Source organism: Sodiomyces alkalinus (genome assembly GCF_003711515.1).
Source record: "Sodiomyces alkalinus F11 unplaced genomic scaffold SODALscaffold_1, whole genome shotgun sequence".
In the NCBI taxonomy this organism is placed as follows: domain Eukaryota; kingdom Fungi; phylum Ascomycota; class Sordariomycetes; order Glomerellales; family Plectosphaerellaceae; genus Sodiomyces; species Sodiomyces alkalinus.
Genome location: NW_021167079.1, coordinates 6,468,046 through 6,485,385, shown reverse-complemented (window position 1 = coordinate 6,485,385; position 17,340 = coordinate 6,468,046). Strand labels below are relative to the sequence as shown.

The following is a 17,340-nucleotide window of genomic DNA, read 5'->3' as shown; positions in this document are numbered from 1 at the left end:
TGGAACGGTTCGCCGAGCTCTAATATTCCGTCCACTTAAAGTGCAATGCGATGACGCCACTCCTAGTTCACTGGCTAGTCTCTGGTATCTTCTCCTCTTGTTTGAATGGGATATGTGCTGATAGTCAGGGAAGAGGAACAGAGAGAGAGCGAAAGATGGTGCCGTTCTTGCCTGTGGTGCCTACATTATTATGCGACGTTCTCCGCTGACCTCCACCACTGGAACCCCTCCTACCCCTCCAACCCCTCCCCTCAATACTAGTTCCCAAAACCGTGGGCTTCCTCGTGGGGGAATGGGATTTGCACCCGATCATTGGACACACCACACCTGGGTGGAAGGCGGGAGGTTTCTGTAGGTAAGGTACTTTAGGTACTTCGTACACTTTACACTGTATCGGGCATTTCATAGGTACGTAGCACTCCGTAGGAGGTAATTAGGTATGATAGGCGGGTTACGTAACACGCACAGGGCTTGCTGTTAGGCCTTATAGTATCTCCACCACGGCAGGTATCTAGGGAGCTCTCTTCTATCAATTAATAACCTTATTACCGAAGAAGAGCGTTGTTTTAGGTGCGAATACGGAGGGAGTATCGATAGTTATTTCGCGGAAGACAAAAAGGGGGGAACACATGTCTCCGTATCTACCGACGACGTCACTCACACAGCGACCCCCACCCAACAGTCCCCCTAAGGTACCCGTAATGCCCGCCACGAAGGTCGGCGCCGCGATAAGTCGGCATTGCAACGTATATAATAGCATAAAGGCGTATGACCCGAAAAAACTCGAGGGTTCTCATGTTGCGGGGCATTCCATGGATGGGTTCGGTCAGTAAGACCCAGAGGACTAAGCTGAGACTAAAGCCAACTTTGGTTGGTTTCGCTACTTTGGACGTATATTCACCTATTTAAATTACAAGAGTAAATAAACAAATGAAACTAAGGTAAATCATTAATACTACACTCGTGGTTAGAGCATCGCTGCTGTTTGTTCTTTCTCAGGTTCCCCCCTTTTCTTCTGCTAAACCACCCACGCCGCGACTGAGCGGGTGCTCTGCATCTCGGGGGATACCTCCATTTGCCCTTTTAGTACTTTGGGGAGTAGCTGGTCCTAGCATTCCATTTCAAGTTACACGTCGAACGATATCATGGGCAGACCATGTCTGCCCTCGACATGCCCTCGAGGAGTGATGGACCGTCCTATTACCCTGACTAGGCCAGCGCCAACCCAATCTTCATAAGCGGAGAGGGGTGTTTGTTTCTGTTATGACGACAGCCCAAAGGAAAGAGAGATGTACTGTGACCGGTATTCGGCCCCGAGTCGGGAAGCCATCTTGCAAGCCATTTCCCCGACTACCTACATCTTCTTGCGGACGTCGTATTTCCCCCGAAAGGTGGCGGTAACAAATGTTGGGAAGCGGTCAACCGTGCTGCTCCGGCAGCTCCCTGGATCAGGCGATGGTGTCCTCAGACTACCCATCAGTCCGTACTCTCCCGCCATTAGTTCGCGGGAGGCGCTGCCGGAGGAGGCGACGCAGGCGGCTCGGAAGCACCGTCATCGGGTTCCAAAGGCGGTATCCCGGGAGCCTGCATAAGTCCGGGCTTAGACGGCACCACAAGTGGACCCTTGGGCACAGGTTTCCGGTTCACCAGCTTCTCGCCCCGAATGACCTTCTCGACTTCCGACACGTCGAGCGTCTCGTACTCGACGAGGGCCTTGGCCAGCAGGTCGAGTTCTTTCCGCTTGGTCGTCAAAAGCTCCCGCACGTTCTCTTGCGCCTCGCTGATGGTCCGATGCACCTCCGACTCGATCACTGCCCTGGTCTCCGAGCTGAGTTGCTTATATCTCCTGCCGTATTCGACCGGGCCGAGCTTGGCGGACATGCCGTACTGTGCCACCATTTGAAAGGCGATGTTGGTAGCATTTTGAAGGTCCTGTCATGAAAAGGAATTTCTTGTCAGTCAAATATTCTCGCTGGCACGATGGACAAAGAGAGACATGCGTGGAAAACTTACATTGGAGACGCCAGTAGTGACCTTGTCTTTGCCATAAACAAGTTCCTCAGCCAGCTTGCCACCCAAAGCTGTCTCGATGAGAGATCTCAGATCCTGCGTGGTGTACGAGTACTTGTCCATTTCCGGGAGATGTGCAGTGTGGCCAAGGGTGCTGCCGCGAGGCAGGATGGTGACCTTGTACAGCTTGTTGGGACCGTGCACGTTGAAGAACGAGACAAGAGCGTGACCGGCCTCGTGGTAAGCCGTCATCTCCTTCTCCTTCTCGCCGATCACAGTCTTCCGCTCGGCGCCCATGATGACCTTGTCCTTGGCCCATTCAAAGTCGCGCATCATCACAGCCGACTCCTTCAGTCTGCTGGCTCGGATGGCCGCTTGGTTGACGATGTTTTCTAGTTCAGCTCCAGACAGACCTGGAGTGCTAGCCGCAATGGCCTCGAAGTTGACCTCCGACGCCGCCTTGATCTTCTTGGCGTGGTGTTTCAGGATATCGATTCGTCCCCGGACGTCCGGCAGCGGCACGGTGACAAGGCGGTCGAATCGGCCAGGACGGGTCAGGGCCTTGTCGAGGAGTTCCGGGAAGTTGGTCGCCGCGATGATGATGACTCCGCTGTTCTGCTCGAAGCCGTCAAGCTCGGTCAAAAGCTGGTTAAGAGTCTGCTTCACATATGCCGCATCCCGGGCGTTGCGTCGCCCGCCGATAGCGTCCAGTTCGTCGATGAAAATGATGGAAGGCGACTTGCTCTTGGCGGCCGCGAAGAGATCCCGGACTCGTTTGGCACCGACGCCGACGTAGACCTCATCGAACTCGCTACCCGACATGTAGAAGAAAGGCACACCGGCCTCGCCAGCGACGGCACGGGCGAGGAGGGTCTTGCCAGTCCCCGGGGGGCCGACCAAGAGGATCCCCTTGGGCAGCTTGCCGCCGAGAGTAGAGAACTTTCCAGGATTGCGGAGGAACTCGACCAGTTCTTGAAGCTCGTCCTTCGCCTCAGTAGCACCGTGGACATCAGCAAACCTCGTCGTCTGGGCTTCCGCCCTCACTTCGGAGTCGGTCTTGCCGCCTGGGCGCTTGAACAAGTTGAGACCCTCAATGAGGAACGAGACGACGACCAGACTGAGATACGTGAAGAAGCAGAACCACAGCAGGAACTTAACCCAACGGAACACGATGCCGCCAACCGATTCGTCGACCACGACGTGCAACGGCCCATCCTTGGAACCAACACCGGAACCCTTAGCTACAGCGATGTTTGCGTCTCGCGACCGTGCCGCGATGGCTTGTCCCACAGCCTGCAACTGTGCTTGGGACAGGTGACCTGTTGGGGTGTTCGTATCCGTCTGGTGGCCCGAGAAATGGGTCGACACGTCCCCGTTGCCGGTAGCCACCGGGTGTTGCATCATCAAGGCTCGGTGGTAGGCGTCATCGGCAGCTTCATTCGTGGCGAATCTGCCGGACTGGTAACGCTCGATGATGATGGCCGGCATGTTCGCTTTGAGAAGTAACTGGTAGAACGCATTCTGAGCCGTGGCGCTGTTCGGGTTTCGGTTCGCCGCAGCTTCCCTGCTAGCGAGGAGGTTTCGTGAAATCCCGCCACTCCCGCCGCTTGACCCGAAAGGACGAGTATGAAGCAGCAAACCTAAGGATTGTGTTGTCGGTCTCGGTGTGACTCGCAGGTAGGGCGCGGTTGCCAGCTTAAACATGAGCCGCATCGTTGGTGGAGACATCAGTGGTCTTCGAAGAACGGAACTGGCCGCACTCAGTGCGAGCGCTGCCGTGGGCCGCAGAGCCATGGCACGTTCTTGTCGGATGTGGCCAGTTGAGACTCTGATGGACGGTCGAAGAGGAAGCCGGATTGGCCAGCCTCAGCCCAAATCGGTGAAGATTCAAAAGAACGAAGGTTATCGTATGGATTGTTTCGTATGGGTAGGAAGCACAACTACCGATGATCCCTCATGTTTGTTATTCTTGCCGGGTTGTTGTGTTGGGTGGGTTTGTGGATGAGGCAAAACAACACCTGACGTTGAATTCGAGTTGATGAAAGCCAGCTATGTTGAACGAAGGCTTCGGTGGCTCCGGAGTAAATCCGGCGGCAAAAGAGCGTTGAACGTTCTTTGACCTAAGCTGTCCAATCAACTTTTCAGTTCAGCCCAGCACCGGCACGTCGGTTAAACGTATCTCCGGAACTACCCTAAGAGCCCACCTCCATAAACGGTCTTCAGTGGGCCCGGAGAAGTTCGGAACTGTTGGGTGGGTCATGTGACCTCCTCTCGGGCTAGGAAGCTTACCTTATCCTAGGGTAATATTCCTTCCACTGTTGTATAGTGGGAGGCAATAAGTATTTGAACACTCCTATGTATTTGAGGCTAGATAGTAAGCCTATATGCCCTCAGCCTGATATTTTGTGGGTCGATGGTACATAGGCGTATTCAAATACTTTTTGCCAGGGGCTGTACCTAGGCAGTTGGGTTTCCCCTCCATCAACAACACTTATTAACCGAGCGTCAATCGTTGTTTCAGGACCCTCTTGTCTTCGTAACTTTTGGAACGGAGTACAGTGGCGTCACAAAATACTTGCCTTCATACGGAGGTAATGTAGGGGAAGTCGCGTCTGTTCGGTGAACTGAATAGGGGTACGGCACTTTTCAAACAGAAGCTGGACGTCTGACTCTTCACTTTCATCATACCTAAGGTAGTCAAAACAGAGGGTGGTGCCTTGTCGAATGCATATCTCTTCCTGAATAGAACGGCTTCTCAGCACCTCATCTCCAAAATGCTCGTCGTCACCTGATACACGCATTATTGAAGCACTCTAGGGCACTGTCCAATAGCCGTCCGATTCTCATCCATCGTATTACATTCAGCCCTCTTCAGTGAATCGTCAAGAGCCCCGGTAGAGTTCGGGATGTCCTTTAAGCCCCCCGCCATTTCTTCATGCGCATATGCTCCCGAGTATTCCTTGCGCATCTCGTCACATCATGGCCACTTAGGGTATTGGCCGACATCGTGAACCCGACATTCCTTCATCCTCCTCTTAAAACCGCTGTGAATAACCGCAGGTATTATAACAAACTGCAACTGATGAGAGAAAATGAGCATGCAGTGAGAAAGGACTGATCCAACATTTGTAACGCCGCGATCCACGGACCATGTGCCAAGCGGCCAGATGCAACATGATTAAACTGAAAATGGAAAAGGCAACTCCAAAATCGAGAAACAAAAGAGAGAATAAAAGGGGTGGGTGGGGGCAATTGAGAGATAATGCAACAATATACATCGCCCACTCCAAGCAAGCAAAACCCCAATATACAAGGGGCGAGTCGACATTATTAGGTCGAGGAAAAGAAAAATAAGGCAAGAACAAAGAATGACTGGCTCGTGGATCGATGTTGGTGTCATCGTCCGATCTGTTCGCCGGGTATCTTCAAAGAATAGTGGGCGCCATTGTTGAACATTGCAACGAATGCGGTGCTCCGTCAGCATGCCGGTCCTGTAAGCCCGCGTGGTATTCGCTTTCCCATGGGTATTTGAACGCAGAAGGATAGAGAGAGGAAAGGAATTAAAACTCCGATCGAACGAAAAACGGCGCCGCAGGTTGTACACGCAGGAATGCCCCGTGAAAGGAGGCCTGCAAAACAGAATAATGATATGCTATAAGCAAAGCGACACAAGATAGACGGAGAGTACAAAAGTCGGGAAAAGACTGTTTGTTCGTTAAAGGGTCGCGATCCGAGCACTCGGAAGTTGCATCGATGGATCTTCGAATTCTATTTTGGGCCCCCAGATGTCGTAGGTACCCGATCCAAAAGCCGGAAGCGAGCCGATGGTTGCCACCTCCACCGGCGTTTGGTATGGAAGGCCATGCCAATAATCTTCAGCCTGCTGCTGAGGGGGTGGGGAGGGGTATGCCTGGGCAACGTGCTGAACTTCCTGGACATGCTGTGGGACCTGCTGTACAGGTTGAGGTTGCGGGGCAGGGGGTTGAGTCTGACCCGTCTGGGATGTGGTGTGGACTGGCTGTTGGCATGCTGGTTGTTGCGTCGGCTGCTGCTGGTATTGGACGACAGTTGTGTGTGGGTGTTGCGGCGAAGTGCCCTGATGTGGATGGTGCTGGTCATCCGAGGCACCAGAGCCGGCACTGTTCAGTGCGAAGGCAGCCGTCTGTGTTTGCTGCTGGGCGTAAAACCCTTCGTGTGTGGAAGGACTGCCGCCCGAAGCTGCTGAAAACCCGCTTGGGCTACTCTGGAGGGAATGGCTCATGTTGGAACCCGTGTAAGGGATCTCCAGCATGGGCCGCTCAGGGTGTCTTTGGTCGGGATACCGGGGAGGCACAGCATTGGTATTCATCGTTGCGACCCCGGGATTGCTGTGTTCAGTCACGTAATAGGGATGATGCGGCATACTCGCGGTCCGATGGAGCATGTGTACGCTTGTGTGTGACGGCTGATGTTCTGGGACGGCGTGGGGGTGGTAGTCATGGGGATTGCCGGACGCAATACTATGTCGATGAACGAATTGTGGTTCCGGAGGCTGCATGGAGTAGTTTATTTGTTGGCCAAAGTCGGCAAATGATGCAGCGCGATGCAACGTGTGGCTGTGTGGCATGGAACCGTGGTGCATGGGCATGACCTCTTGGGGAGACCATTGTAGGCCAGGGTGCTTAGGGGTCGAGGGAGATTCGCCACTGTCCGAATCGGACGTACAGTCATCGATTTCGCTGGGATGTAAGCCTCGCTGATGGGACCGTCTTTGGTGCTTGACCATCGTGGTTTTACGACAGAAGCTATGGACACAGATTAGTCGTTTGTATCACATCAAGACTCATCGGCAGGGCGAACCTTTTCAAACAGCCTTCGTGAGCACATTTGTACGGGCGTTTGCCGGTATGGATACGGCGATGACGGGCAAGACTAGATGACTGTGACGAGTTAGCAACGCCTGCCACGGAAGATACACGACAGGGGCGACCCACGTCAGAGAAGCGTTTGCCGCAGCCTACATGTTGGCATTGGTGCGGCTTTTCTCCGGTATGGGTACGAATATGGACAGTCAGGGCGCTTCTCTGAATGAAGCTTTTACCACAGCCTGGTTTGGAGCACGCGTATGGCCTCTCATTTGTGTGGATACGGTAATGCCTCTGCAAATCCGACTTGCGATTGAAACTCTACACGGGATAAAGTCAGCATGAAAGTCCGGTGTCTTTTCTTTTCTTTTCTTTTCTTTTCTTTTCCTCTTTTTTTTTTCTTCTGGTGCGTGTTAGATGGTCCCTACTTTGTTGCACGAGTGCCAGTCACACCGAAAGGGACGAGCCGTAGGCTCATGATCCACAAGTTCCATGAGTTCCATGTCCTTGGTTCCGATCTGGAGTGGTGACGGGACGATGATCCCAAATTCGGTGCAGTGATCGGAGACGTCACACGGGCATTCGCAGTGTGGCAAGCAAGTAGAAGGAAGCGTCCCGTTTCGCCGTGTAACCAATAAACCAAATTCAGCTCGATAGGTTGTTGCTGCCAGGCCACGTAACGATCTGCAGGGTCAACTGGTTCGGGAGAAAGGCAGCCTTAATGCACTTGCTCAATGCCGCTTCGTCGAGGTGTATCTTTTGCTCTTGGTTTGGGCGGGCCGATCGCCCAGGGAAAGGGACGAGTTTGCACACACGAGTGTTTGGCCCAGGCTCGGTGTGCTGAAGGCAATTGTCGGGTTAGATTATGCGATCTTGGACGGCCAGCGTCAGCGAAGTATGCAAAGAGGGTCCCGAAGAACGAAGTCGAGTTCTGTTGTCGACTCCCTCTTTTGTCGTCGAGAACAAGGCAACAGTATATCTCAGCCTGACGTCCGGCGAGATATTCCAACGGTGAATATTGCTGGGTCACCGAGTAAGAAGAGTAATTGGACGGAAAGAGATGTGGCGAGCTTAGATTGTCGTGCCGAAACGAGCTGTTGCTCTCCTTCCCAGGTGATAGAAAAGACGAAATTCGACAAAAATGAACAGAAGCGTCCAGTCAGCCAGGCGACAGCGAGTTGTTGATAGTAATGGGCGTCCTTGAAGAACAAGCCGGAGAAGCGAGGTAGATATCCAAGTTGGAAATGAAAAGATAGGAGTGAAAAGGATACACATCAACACGAGCCGACATACACATCTGTACACACACCGCACAGAGGTATAGATAAAGATAGCGAGACGGGAAGAGTGCGAGTGATAATTAGAAAAAGAAGGACAGGAAAGAGAAGAAGGGTTGTTATGCGTCTTGTGAAGACTCTGAAGGGATGGTCGTCTCGAACCTCGTGGCTTGAGTGGGGGGGAGTGCGAGCACTGATACCTATATTCCACATGTAATGCCGGCAAAAGCACAGCATACATACACCTTACATTGTACGTTGTATGTAGAAAGAGGGTGGGATCTCTTCCAGTCGGAGGGGTGCTGAGACGGGCAGGAGGAGGGAGAGATGCAGCGGTGCCTGGGAGTTCCCTTGTCGGACAAGTTGACCGGGGACCCCTGCCCTGTCGGGAGGGGCAGAGAAACGCTCAAGCGCTACTGACAGAGCCAGGGGTCCCTGCGGAGAAAATGGCCCAAGTCAAAACGGGCCAAGGGCAATGCAGGTGGTCGCAGCAGCTGTGGGCGTGGGGATCTGCAGAACGGGGAATATCCCCTGTGCGTCGGGTGCGTCAGGTCATATGTACAGACTTCAAAGAGGAATGGCCCCGATATAGGTGCGCCACACGTAATAAGGATCGCTTACAATGTGCGTTGTACATATGGGCGATTTTGGAATATTGTGGACGATAGTGTGGGGTGGGGCTCCTTTTTGGGCGAGCAGCTCGAAACGAGCATGAGTTATTGCCGACATATGTACGTTGTACCTTATACGTTCAGAGTAGGTAGTGTGGTAAGGTACGCAATAATTTGTCTCGACCTGCAGCTCATTCTCTCCAATTTTGATACCAGTTCCATGTACCTTACAGAATCGTACGAAGTACTTCGTACATAATCCCCCTTGAACTTGTAGCCTGACGTGACTCCTTTCCACAGCAACAAATATCCTACCAATTCTCCGGAATCCATCCAACGCGACGCCTCCTCCACTGGTCCATACTTGCCCTACCGCACGCTGTTTGAAGCCATCATCGCCCTTCTCTCGCCATGGTGGCTCTTCTTGGCGAAGTCGCTGACGAGTGGGTGGTGGCATTTGTTGCAAGAACAACGAAGCAGCCAAGCATAAATTAAGGTTAACGGCTGCCGAGTCTACCTACTGTTAACGAGGAGAGACGTGAACTGGTGAGCGTTAATGATTGGTGGGATCCAGGCTGGGAATTGAATTGTGTTGTTCGTTATCGTCCCGCTTTCTATTCTATAAGACTAATCAATTATATAGTGTCGTAAAAGGCACGAAACCCGGCTCCCTGACCCAGCCAGAGGTTGGGGTAAATGATCGGTCAGTTAAGTGAGACCTCCTTGTTAGAGGGTCCCCAGAAGAAACATGTCGGGAACTGCCCAGCAACAGCAGATTTGGCCGCTTGTATGCAATGTGAAGTCGATAACGATCAGGACAGCAATCCATCTTATATATGTTGTGATTGTGATGGTCGTCTCGGTTATTTTTACTCCGTCCTGTCGCTGTATCATATAATCATACCACGATGGAGTTTGTATGGAGTCCATCCATCTGGTCTTTCCCCTATCCTCCCGGCCGTAGCAGTGACAGTTTATAGGTCAAGTCAGGCACTTCATAATCCAGCAGTAGACAAGTAATATCACTTTTAAGGACCCTGGCATATATCCCGCCAAGGGGGCAAACCTGTTGATGCATCATGGCTCTGAACTCGGCTCCGATTAGACACGCCCAGGATTTCCTACAAGCAAACTTAACGGGGCCAAGACCTGGGTCTTACTGGCCTACGGACACACGCCAACAAGGCGAGGAAAGCACCTGCATGCCTTTGCGAGCAACACACACATACACACACATACACACACACATGAGCAGGAAGACACGAGAGAACAGGCCGAGAAGGTGATACTAATACTGCCAAGTTGGCTAACGGTAACTAGCGAGTACCTATCTGGATAGGGTGCTACTCCGTACAGATCTGCTGCGCTACAAAGGCTCCAACTCGGCATTTCGCTGCATACCTAGGGAACTACTAGGCCTTAGCTGGGACGAAAGTGTTCAATAAACCGAATTATAAATTATACTAAGACATCGACTTTTCGCGGGATACCCAGAGACGGACATATGTCGTAAAGCTACGAAGTACGGTCCTCCGTACATAGTATTCTTACAAAATCGTACGGACCCAGTTTGAGGAATGAAGTCGCCTATGATCGAACGGCCTCCCCGCCTTTCCCTAAGAGCTCTCGTGTTAGCGTACTAATCGTTCACGACGGTATTTTCTAGCAGTTCTTGATTCGCACTATGCCTTTAATACAAAGTAGTGACTATCGGTGTTGTCCAGCCCGATCGAGACCTCTTTGGACGTCAGGAATACAATACGCGCTAATATCCAATGTCACCATTGCTCCAGCCATTACCTATCGTCAACGTGATCTATGCAACACCTCGAGTGTATATATTGAACTGGATTTTCTTCCACGACTTGATTTATGGTCGATTGACGGGTAATCATTAATATGCCGGGTGACTAAACCGTCTTGTCTGGATACCGCGAGACACTTATTAGAGGGAACATGAAGAAGAAGAAACAAGCCAACACCCAAATACGCGAGGCCAACAACCATCAACTTAGGTAATCGATGCCGACTATAGTGAAGGATGCCCTAGGCGAGAAGTGGGGCAACGAAAAATATAAAAGACAGGGGCACAAAGAGAAGGAGAAAAGGTGAATGACCTGAGGTACAACGTAAGGTAAGGTAGTTACATAACTTTGTACTCGTTGGGCTAGAAGATAGTGTCTGTGGCTAAGACTAAGGGGCCGGGGGACTAGCACCCGGTAGCCGACGCCTAGACTTCATGCACTGTGGGGTTCACTCATCAGGTGCTGTGAATAAGGGCCAGCCTCTTTGCTACTTAAAGTACACATGTACAACTTAGACAACTCTGCAGAAGAAGACTTGCTTGGCAGTAGTCAAGTCGTGGTAAATATAGGGGTCGTTGTCGAGTAATTCAGGCTAGCGTTGTCTTAGAGATCTGGGCAATCGCGAGAGCTCCATTAATATATCGTCAATAAGAGTTTTTATCCAGATACTACGTAATTATATACCTATACGTCTACGTCGTATGTACAGACATCTAGGTACCTAGTTCATACCTATCTTATACGTAAGCAACTTTAACTTGAGCTGACCCACTACCGATACCTAATCATGTTGCTTTCATCTCATTTCTCAATTGTTCACCTACGAACAAGTATGGATGGAGTAACTATTACTACCTAGTACTACCCTGTCCATTATCACCTGTGATATACTTACCCTTGCACTTACTAGCCACTTCTTATACACGTAAAAGATTCGACCTGGGATAAACAAGAATTTAAGGGGGGGGGGGGGGGGGAAGAAGAACCAAAAAAAACCCTCAAGAAATCAGGCCAGATATAGACTAACTGATAAACTCCTGATAAACCGACTCTGCTTTCCTCTCATTGAAGGTATCGCAGGATCTAGCCAGCGAGTTTCTTACTCTTATTCCCATAAACTTGAGGGCTTATTGAAGAGGTAGGTCATGTCACTTCGATCACCCAGTCGACGGACAAAAGCTTTTTCCGCCCATGATCTTCTTGAACTCTTGACATATGGATACAATATATCGACATGTACTTATTAGAGCTGTTACCCCCGCCGTCAAGTATGAACGAAGTATGCCCTGAAAGCAACGAATACATTTATGTACGCTGTAACTGTTCCCTCGGCTACGAAGCACTAGTACATATGGCGGTCGAAGCACTAATGCATGCTAATCATGTTAGCCAGATTCTACGCAACTGACTGATGCACCATTATTGTCAAGTTGCCCACTAATAAACAGGAAGACATCCGGTTCTGACAAGGGGCACTCGCGAGATCCCGATTTGCCCCAAAGACGACCACAAAGTAATTATGGGAACCCCCTATATGGACCTGGCGTCCCTTTCCCCACCTGCATACAACTGACGAAATTACGAAGTAAAGAGAACGACGGAAATGAACTTCTCAGCCGAGCCCCCACCACGTAAGGCATGTATCCATACAACCGTGTGTACAATCCCCCCTTTCGCAATGTCTCGGCCTTTCGTAGCGGATGAAAGGATGATGTCTAATACGACTCTAAAAGATCGTTTCTTTTACTTGGCGGAGTCTAATCACGGATTGTTTAGTGTCTTAATAAGCCCCGTTGTTCGAGAAGTGAACCGTTATGGGGAAGACGGCTGAGGATACAGGCGTCACATGACCGCTATGAGATGCCAGAAACGTTTGCTCCCCCACCACATCCCCGGCAGACAACAACCCGCAAGAAGTGACATGTTACCGAACTACGTTGTAGTGTACGTTGTATATATGGTAAGTTCCCACCGCCGCCCTCATCCGTGTCTGTCTCCTTGGCAGCGAGGCTACATGGTCTTACCTATGCCGATCGATCATCCTGTTGTGGTCAGACGCATTGGCGTTTGGGCAATCTATGGAGAATAATGTCCCATACGCACACAAACATTGTCCCATATATATATCGGTACCTACGTTGTACGAAGTGCAATGTTTCCGCAGCCCTGTGCTGGCTACGATGCGATCCTGATGCGGCCCGAACCCCACTTGTCATTCATGGGACTGAGCTCGGCAACGCGATTGCGGGAAAACTATCAATTGACAGTGATCCCGCTGCTCCTTTGGGCTTCCACGCCACATCTGTGTTTGAAAATTTATGGACACGGCCTATATCTTCACTACGAAGCAGACAGACAGTCGTCGGTTTCTTCCGTCGCAGCTGCGGAGAGGTCGCCAGCGGTGTAAAGCCTTCCGATTCGTACAAAAGGTATTGCTCTCGATTTCGGATATGCCACATCCATACCTGTACAACCGAGTCCATGGCTATTCGGTGATATAATACAGGAAAAACCATCAACAAGGGAGTCACCTTGTTCGGCCAGCTTCTATCTTTGTCTTTTGGCACCAAGCACTACATAGGTATATCTGCCCGTCCTCGGCAGCCTCTCTGCCCAACTTCCCTTTCAAAGGGTGCCCGCCAATCTTTACCGATTCAGCACGGCTATTCGTTTAAATGAAAGAGGGAAGCCCCTGGGCTGTTATTGGATATACGAAGTAGTTCGTTTGCCCACATTGTGATTAATTATATATTGGACTTCGGGGTCATAACCGAGCCAGTGCTTCTTCCAATGGGTACCTACCCACGAGGGAACATAATCACACTAATCCTCGACAACCCGTAGAAAGTACGACGTATATAGTCAGCAGAAAGTACGGATAGATATTCTTCGGTTACTCTAGCCTACTTCGTTGGCAAGTGCTTGACGAGGAAGGGAAAACCTCCGAGTGGTAGATATTTAAATCGGCAACAAATGTTGCCATGGGATCATGTCACTTCATCGATGTTGTGGCGACAGGTTGACAACGTGATGGCTACAGGTATTCTTGCTCTCTCTCACATTCCCAACCGGCATGAGCAGTACGTACAGATAATCTAGACACAAGGTTGATCTCAACTCACGTTGGTTCACTTCCGAGATCTATACCTATTATACCGATTATTATACGCCGTGACGAGGGGTATTAGAGACTAACGCGAACTAAGGAGATGATATTGTAAAGGGAGACACCTGGCTAGAAAAACACTGGCTGAATGCGACTCGCAATGCGTAATCATCCACAGCACTGCTGAGCAATGTCGAGATACGTACTTACCAAGCAAGCCCTTGCTTAACAGCGAGAGATCAGCCAATACCCAGTGGCGAGGAAGATACGGATACTACTTCGTGAGTCGCAAAACCCCGTGGGGTGTTCGCGTCAATATCCAGAGTCTAAAATTTTATCCAATTGCCATCTTATTCTTTTGTGAGGTGACATACCTGCATATAGACCCAAGGGCCTGTTTCGGGTGAGTTTCAGGACCTTAGGTAAGGAAGCCTCGACACTACAGCAGCTTTGCTTTCGTTTCCCGTTTTGGGCGACTTGTGCAGGCCAGTCGATATTGCAAAAATACTCTTTGCAACTGACTATGTCGGGTAGAGCTTATGTATACAGGTGTTCGACCGCCCGGCCCCCTAGTTTGTACGAAGTGCGAATACAGCGTACAGTAGAGAGCGAGAGCAGCCTCCAATCTGGGATCTCGCCCTCTTCTTGCAGGGGCCTTGGTGGTGGAACAGCCCGTTCGGCTACTACACTACTTTTTAGGACTCGTCAAACGTAACTAACTCCAACGCCAGTGGAGACGGGGGTCCCTCCTTGCAGAAAACAGTCCGCCGATGCAGTGAGATTCCCTCCCGCAGGTGCCATTTCTGTCAGCACCCGGGTCACGTCGAGTTCAGACGAACCAGCCTACAGGTAGACATATGCATGCCGAGCGGATGCAGGCACCCAAATGCTTTCAACTACAATGGTTGGTGGAATTCCAATGAGACAGAGCCCGCGACGTCTGTTCGAACATCGTGTTTCTGAGTCTCGGGCAGATCAAATGGCTCTTGTCTCTCCCTCAGGACCGCTAAGGGCACGATCAAGTCCAGCCCAAGGTTGACCAATAACGAGAATTTGGCCTGTGGAGAGTACACGAGAGAACCCCGTGGTTAGCGAGAAGTGTAAAATGGTTTATATACCTATTTGATCGTGTCCTGCCTAAATACAACAAACCACGTTGCGTGCTGTTCATACGAAGGAAACCTATGCTGTAGGGTTCACACCGGGTGGGAGGAAAACCTCCATTAACCTTTTCCCTAAGGTACCTAGGTAGGCGTTGCGATCTCCCCCTCTCCTCCTGTCAACCTGGAACCCCCGACCCCACCCATCCGCGAAAGGAGAGTGTGTGTTTCGAATATATAGGTACGTTGTACATATGTACCGTCCTCACCGCCTCGGGTACGTATGTACACTACCTAGGTAGGTAGGTAATGATACGTAGGCCGCCCCAGGAACAAACCCGAAGGACCCGCGGTTATGGGTAGTGCTGCCCGATTCTTAGCGTACTGTGGGACTCTTACGTTGTACATATGTGGACAAGGTGGGTGCACCGGCCAGTGATGCCATTGGTCTGAATCCCCGGTCAACGTGCTGTCCCAGACGGCTGGTGAGAGTACCTCCTGGATGCGGGAGGGGAAACAAAGGAAGCCTGAGAAATTTCCGAGTTTGGTTTCGGCACTGGGCCAGGCACGGCAGAAGCGGGACAGAATCGGAAAACTTCTGAGATCCGAATAGACGAACGGAGTAGGTAAGGTACCAGAAAGGGATAGAGGCAGTACGCTGTAGGTACGTTGTATACCCAAGTCCGCTTCTCGCGTCCCCCCCCCCCGGTTGATACCTTATACAAGTGCCGAGGCTCTCACGATCATTGAGCAGTCAAGTCGGACAGACGTCCGGTGAGTGTGCCGTGATCCGAATTACATGCATGCATACATGTATTATATAGGAGGCGGTCTGACTTGGGGTTGTAGTTGCTGTCCTCTCGATGTGACTCCGTCGCCCGGTTCACATCTCAGTCGCGAGGGAAATACGGAAGATACCTGTTGGTTGCGCGGACCCGAACCCCCAAACAATAGAAAAATGACATTTTCTATTTCCCCGGCAGGCACGGGGGCCCTTTGCTATTTCGCCGTTCGAGGTTGCATTTTCGCTTCGAAGACGCGATGTACGAAAATTGAGGCTGTATCCCTTATATGTAACCGAGATGCAGAATGCGAAGAGTGAAGTGCCGTCGGTGTGCCGTTGCATATCGAGTATCATCAGGATACATTCTCCGACTCGGTAACATCGGGGGTTCAGGTCAGGTAGCGCCACCAGGATAGGGAAGCGTTTCTCAATAAAGAACTTTGCAGCCAATCGGCAGCTGATATACGTTAGGTACCTAGGTAAGGTAGGTGCGGAGTAATACGGGATAACCACATCCACGCTCAACCCAGAATCATTAATTCGTTATATATATCTGCCTACTTACCTAATTTATTATATATATAAGTACCGTAGGTGCTGCTAACGAAGATTTACATATATGCGCTGTGCAGCTCGAGATATAGATACATATATACGTTGTCACTCGAACGCCTAGATACGAACCTGATTAGTAACACAGCACCTATGTCCCTAGGCTTTGTGCCTATAAGCTATGTACCCTTGCTAAATATCGCCCTATTTGCTTATGGCGTGGTAATTTCTGGGTATATAATTATTACTGACCATTTCTTGCCTGCCCACCACTCACCACCCCAGTGCCTAGGTACCTTATTCGTACTTTGATGTTGAACCCATGAACCGGCATGACACTCTAAACGTACCTAACTCATCATGAGTGGATACGCCGTACAAAGTACTCCAAAGGGTTACCGTTACCAATCTCAAAAGGCCACACAGACTGGCGGACGGGACGGAAAGCTTGGACCTCATCAAGGTCCGACCCACTCACTCGAAACCACGAGACTGCGGACAGACAGCGGGAAAGGGCTCTAGATTCGAACCGCGCTGATGGGCGATCCTACGAAGTATACATATACGACGTACGAATACAACGTAGATACAGCGTGACAAGCAGCATAAACCACCTTCAATGGATATTGGAGGGACCGGATCTGACCGGCAGGGCTGAGCTACGATACCTGAAAACTTACGCTTCGACATACTATTCGTTTAGATTAGAACTGGAAGACGACCCTTAGTATCGACGGCGATGCCCAGCTTACACTAATTATATGAAGTACATACGCCGCCCTTTGCGGTACAACGTATATACCTAGGTAGGCGAGGAATTTGGGGCTCCTTCGCGTATTTGCTCTCTTTTCTTCTGCTTGTCAGCTTCCCCCGGCGAAATCCATGGATTCAAGACACTTGCCTACTCTTTCGTGGGCTGTTCCTTGGTTGCTGATGCACTACTCAACGAGCTTGTTGTTCGTACCCACGGAAACGTACAGACCACCCCTCGAGGTGACTGAAGTCTGCACTGCATGCATGTAGAGTGTCTCAGGCGAGACGCAAGTGTCCAAATCCGTACACGCGAATCGGAATCCTGCAGCTTCTTCTGCATCCACCGCGTCCAAGTTCCCCACCTCTCTGTCTCCTGTTCCTACGCTCCACTGTTTGCTTGGGGACCACCATGTGAGTGTGTGCCAGGGGACCCTGGCTAGGAGAGACGAAGCGATAGGTATTTACATACCTGTATATACGTACCTAACAAAATATGAC

General features: G+C 50.8%; 5 protein-coding genes across 5 annotated transcripts; 1 reads left to right on the top strand and 4 right to left on the bottom strand.

Annotated features, from left to right (window-relative positions):
- Positions 1-1,497: 1,497 nt before the first annotated feature.
- Positions 1,498-3,723, bottom strand: SODALDRAFT_268214 (ATP-dependent metallopeptidase HflB; the record flags this gene model as incomplete). Its single annotated transcript, XM_028607598.1, has 2 exons — positions 1,498-1,932; positions 2,014-3,723. 2 exons carry the CDS (start codon positions 3,721-3,723, stop codon positions 1,498-1,500), a joined length of 2,145 nt encoding a protein of 714 aa, XP_028471284.1.
- A 1,276-nt stretch (positions 3,724-4,999) lies between these two features.
- SODALDRAFT_40012 (hypothetical protein) lies at positions 5,000-5,609 on the bottom strand. Its single transcript, XM_028615316.1, has one exon. The coding sequence runs from the start codon at positions 5,492-5,494 to the stop codon at positions 5,189-5,191; it is 306 nt and encodes a 101-aa protein (XP_028471283.1). The 5' UTR covers positions 5,495-5,609; the 3' UTR covers positions 5,000-5,188.
- SODALDRAFT_40011 (hypothetical protein) lies at positions 5,610-7,472 on the bottom strand. Its single transcript, XM_028615315.1, has 4 exons — positions 7,283-7,472; positions 6,984-7,175; positions 6,850-6,929; positions 5,610-6,794 (listed from the first exon to the last, which is right to left on the bottom strand). Exons 1-4 carry the CDS (start codon positions 7,355-7,357, stop codon positions 5,726-5,728), a joined length of 1,416 nt encoding a protein of 471 aa, XP_028471282.1. The 5' UTR covers positions 7,358-7,472; the 3' UTR covers positions 5,610-5,725.
- Positions 7,394-7,884, top strand: SODALDRAFT_40029 (hypothetical protein). The gene has a single exon (XM_028615318.1). The coding sequence runs from the start codon at positions 7,589-7,591 to the stop codon at positions 7,841-7,843; it is 255 nt and encodes an 84-aa protein (XP_028471281.1). The 5' UTR covers positions 7,394-7,588; the 3' UTR covers positions 7,844-7,884.
- A 5,660-nt stretch (positions 7,885-13,544) lies between these two features.
- On the bottom strand, positions 13,545-16,423 carry SODALDRAFT_355683 (hypothetical protein; the record flags this gene model as incomplete). Its single annotated transcript, XM_028613843.1, has 10 exons — positions 13,545-13,642; positions 13,864-13,927; positions 14,028-14,047; positions 14,254-14,308; positions 14,374-14,496; positions 14,580-14,711; positions 15,183-15,309; positions 15,591-15,642; positions 15,741-15,975; positions 16,397-16,423. 10 exons carry the CDS (start codon positions 16,421-16,423, stop codon positions 13,545-13,547), a joined length of 933 nt encoding a protein of 310 aa, XP_028471280.1.
- Between the last annotated feature and the right edge of the window lie 917 nt (positions 16,424-17,340).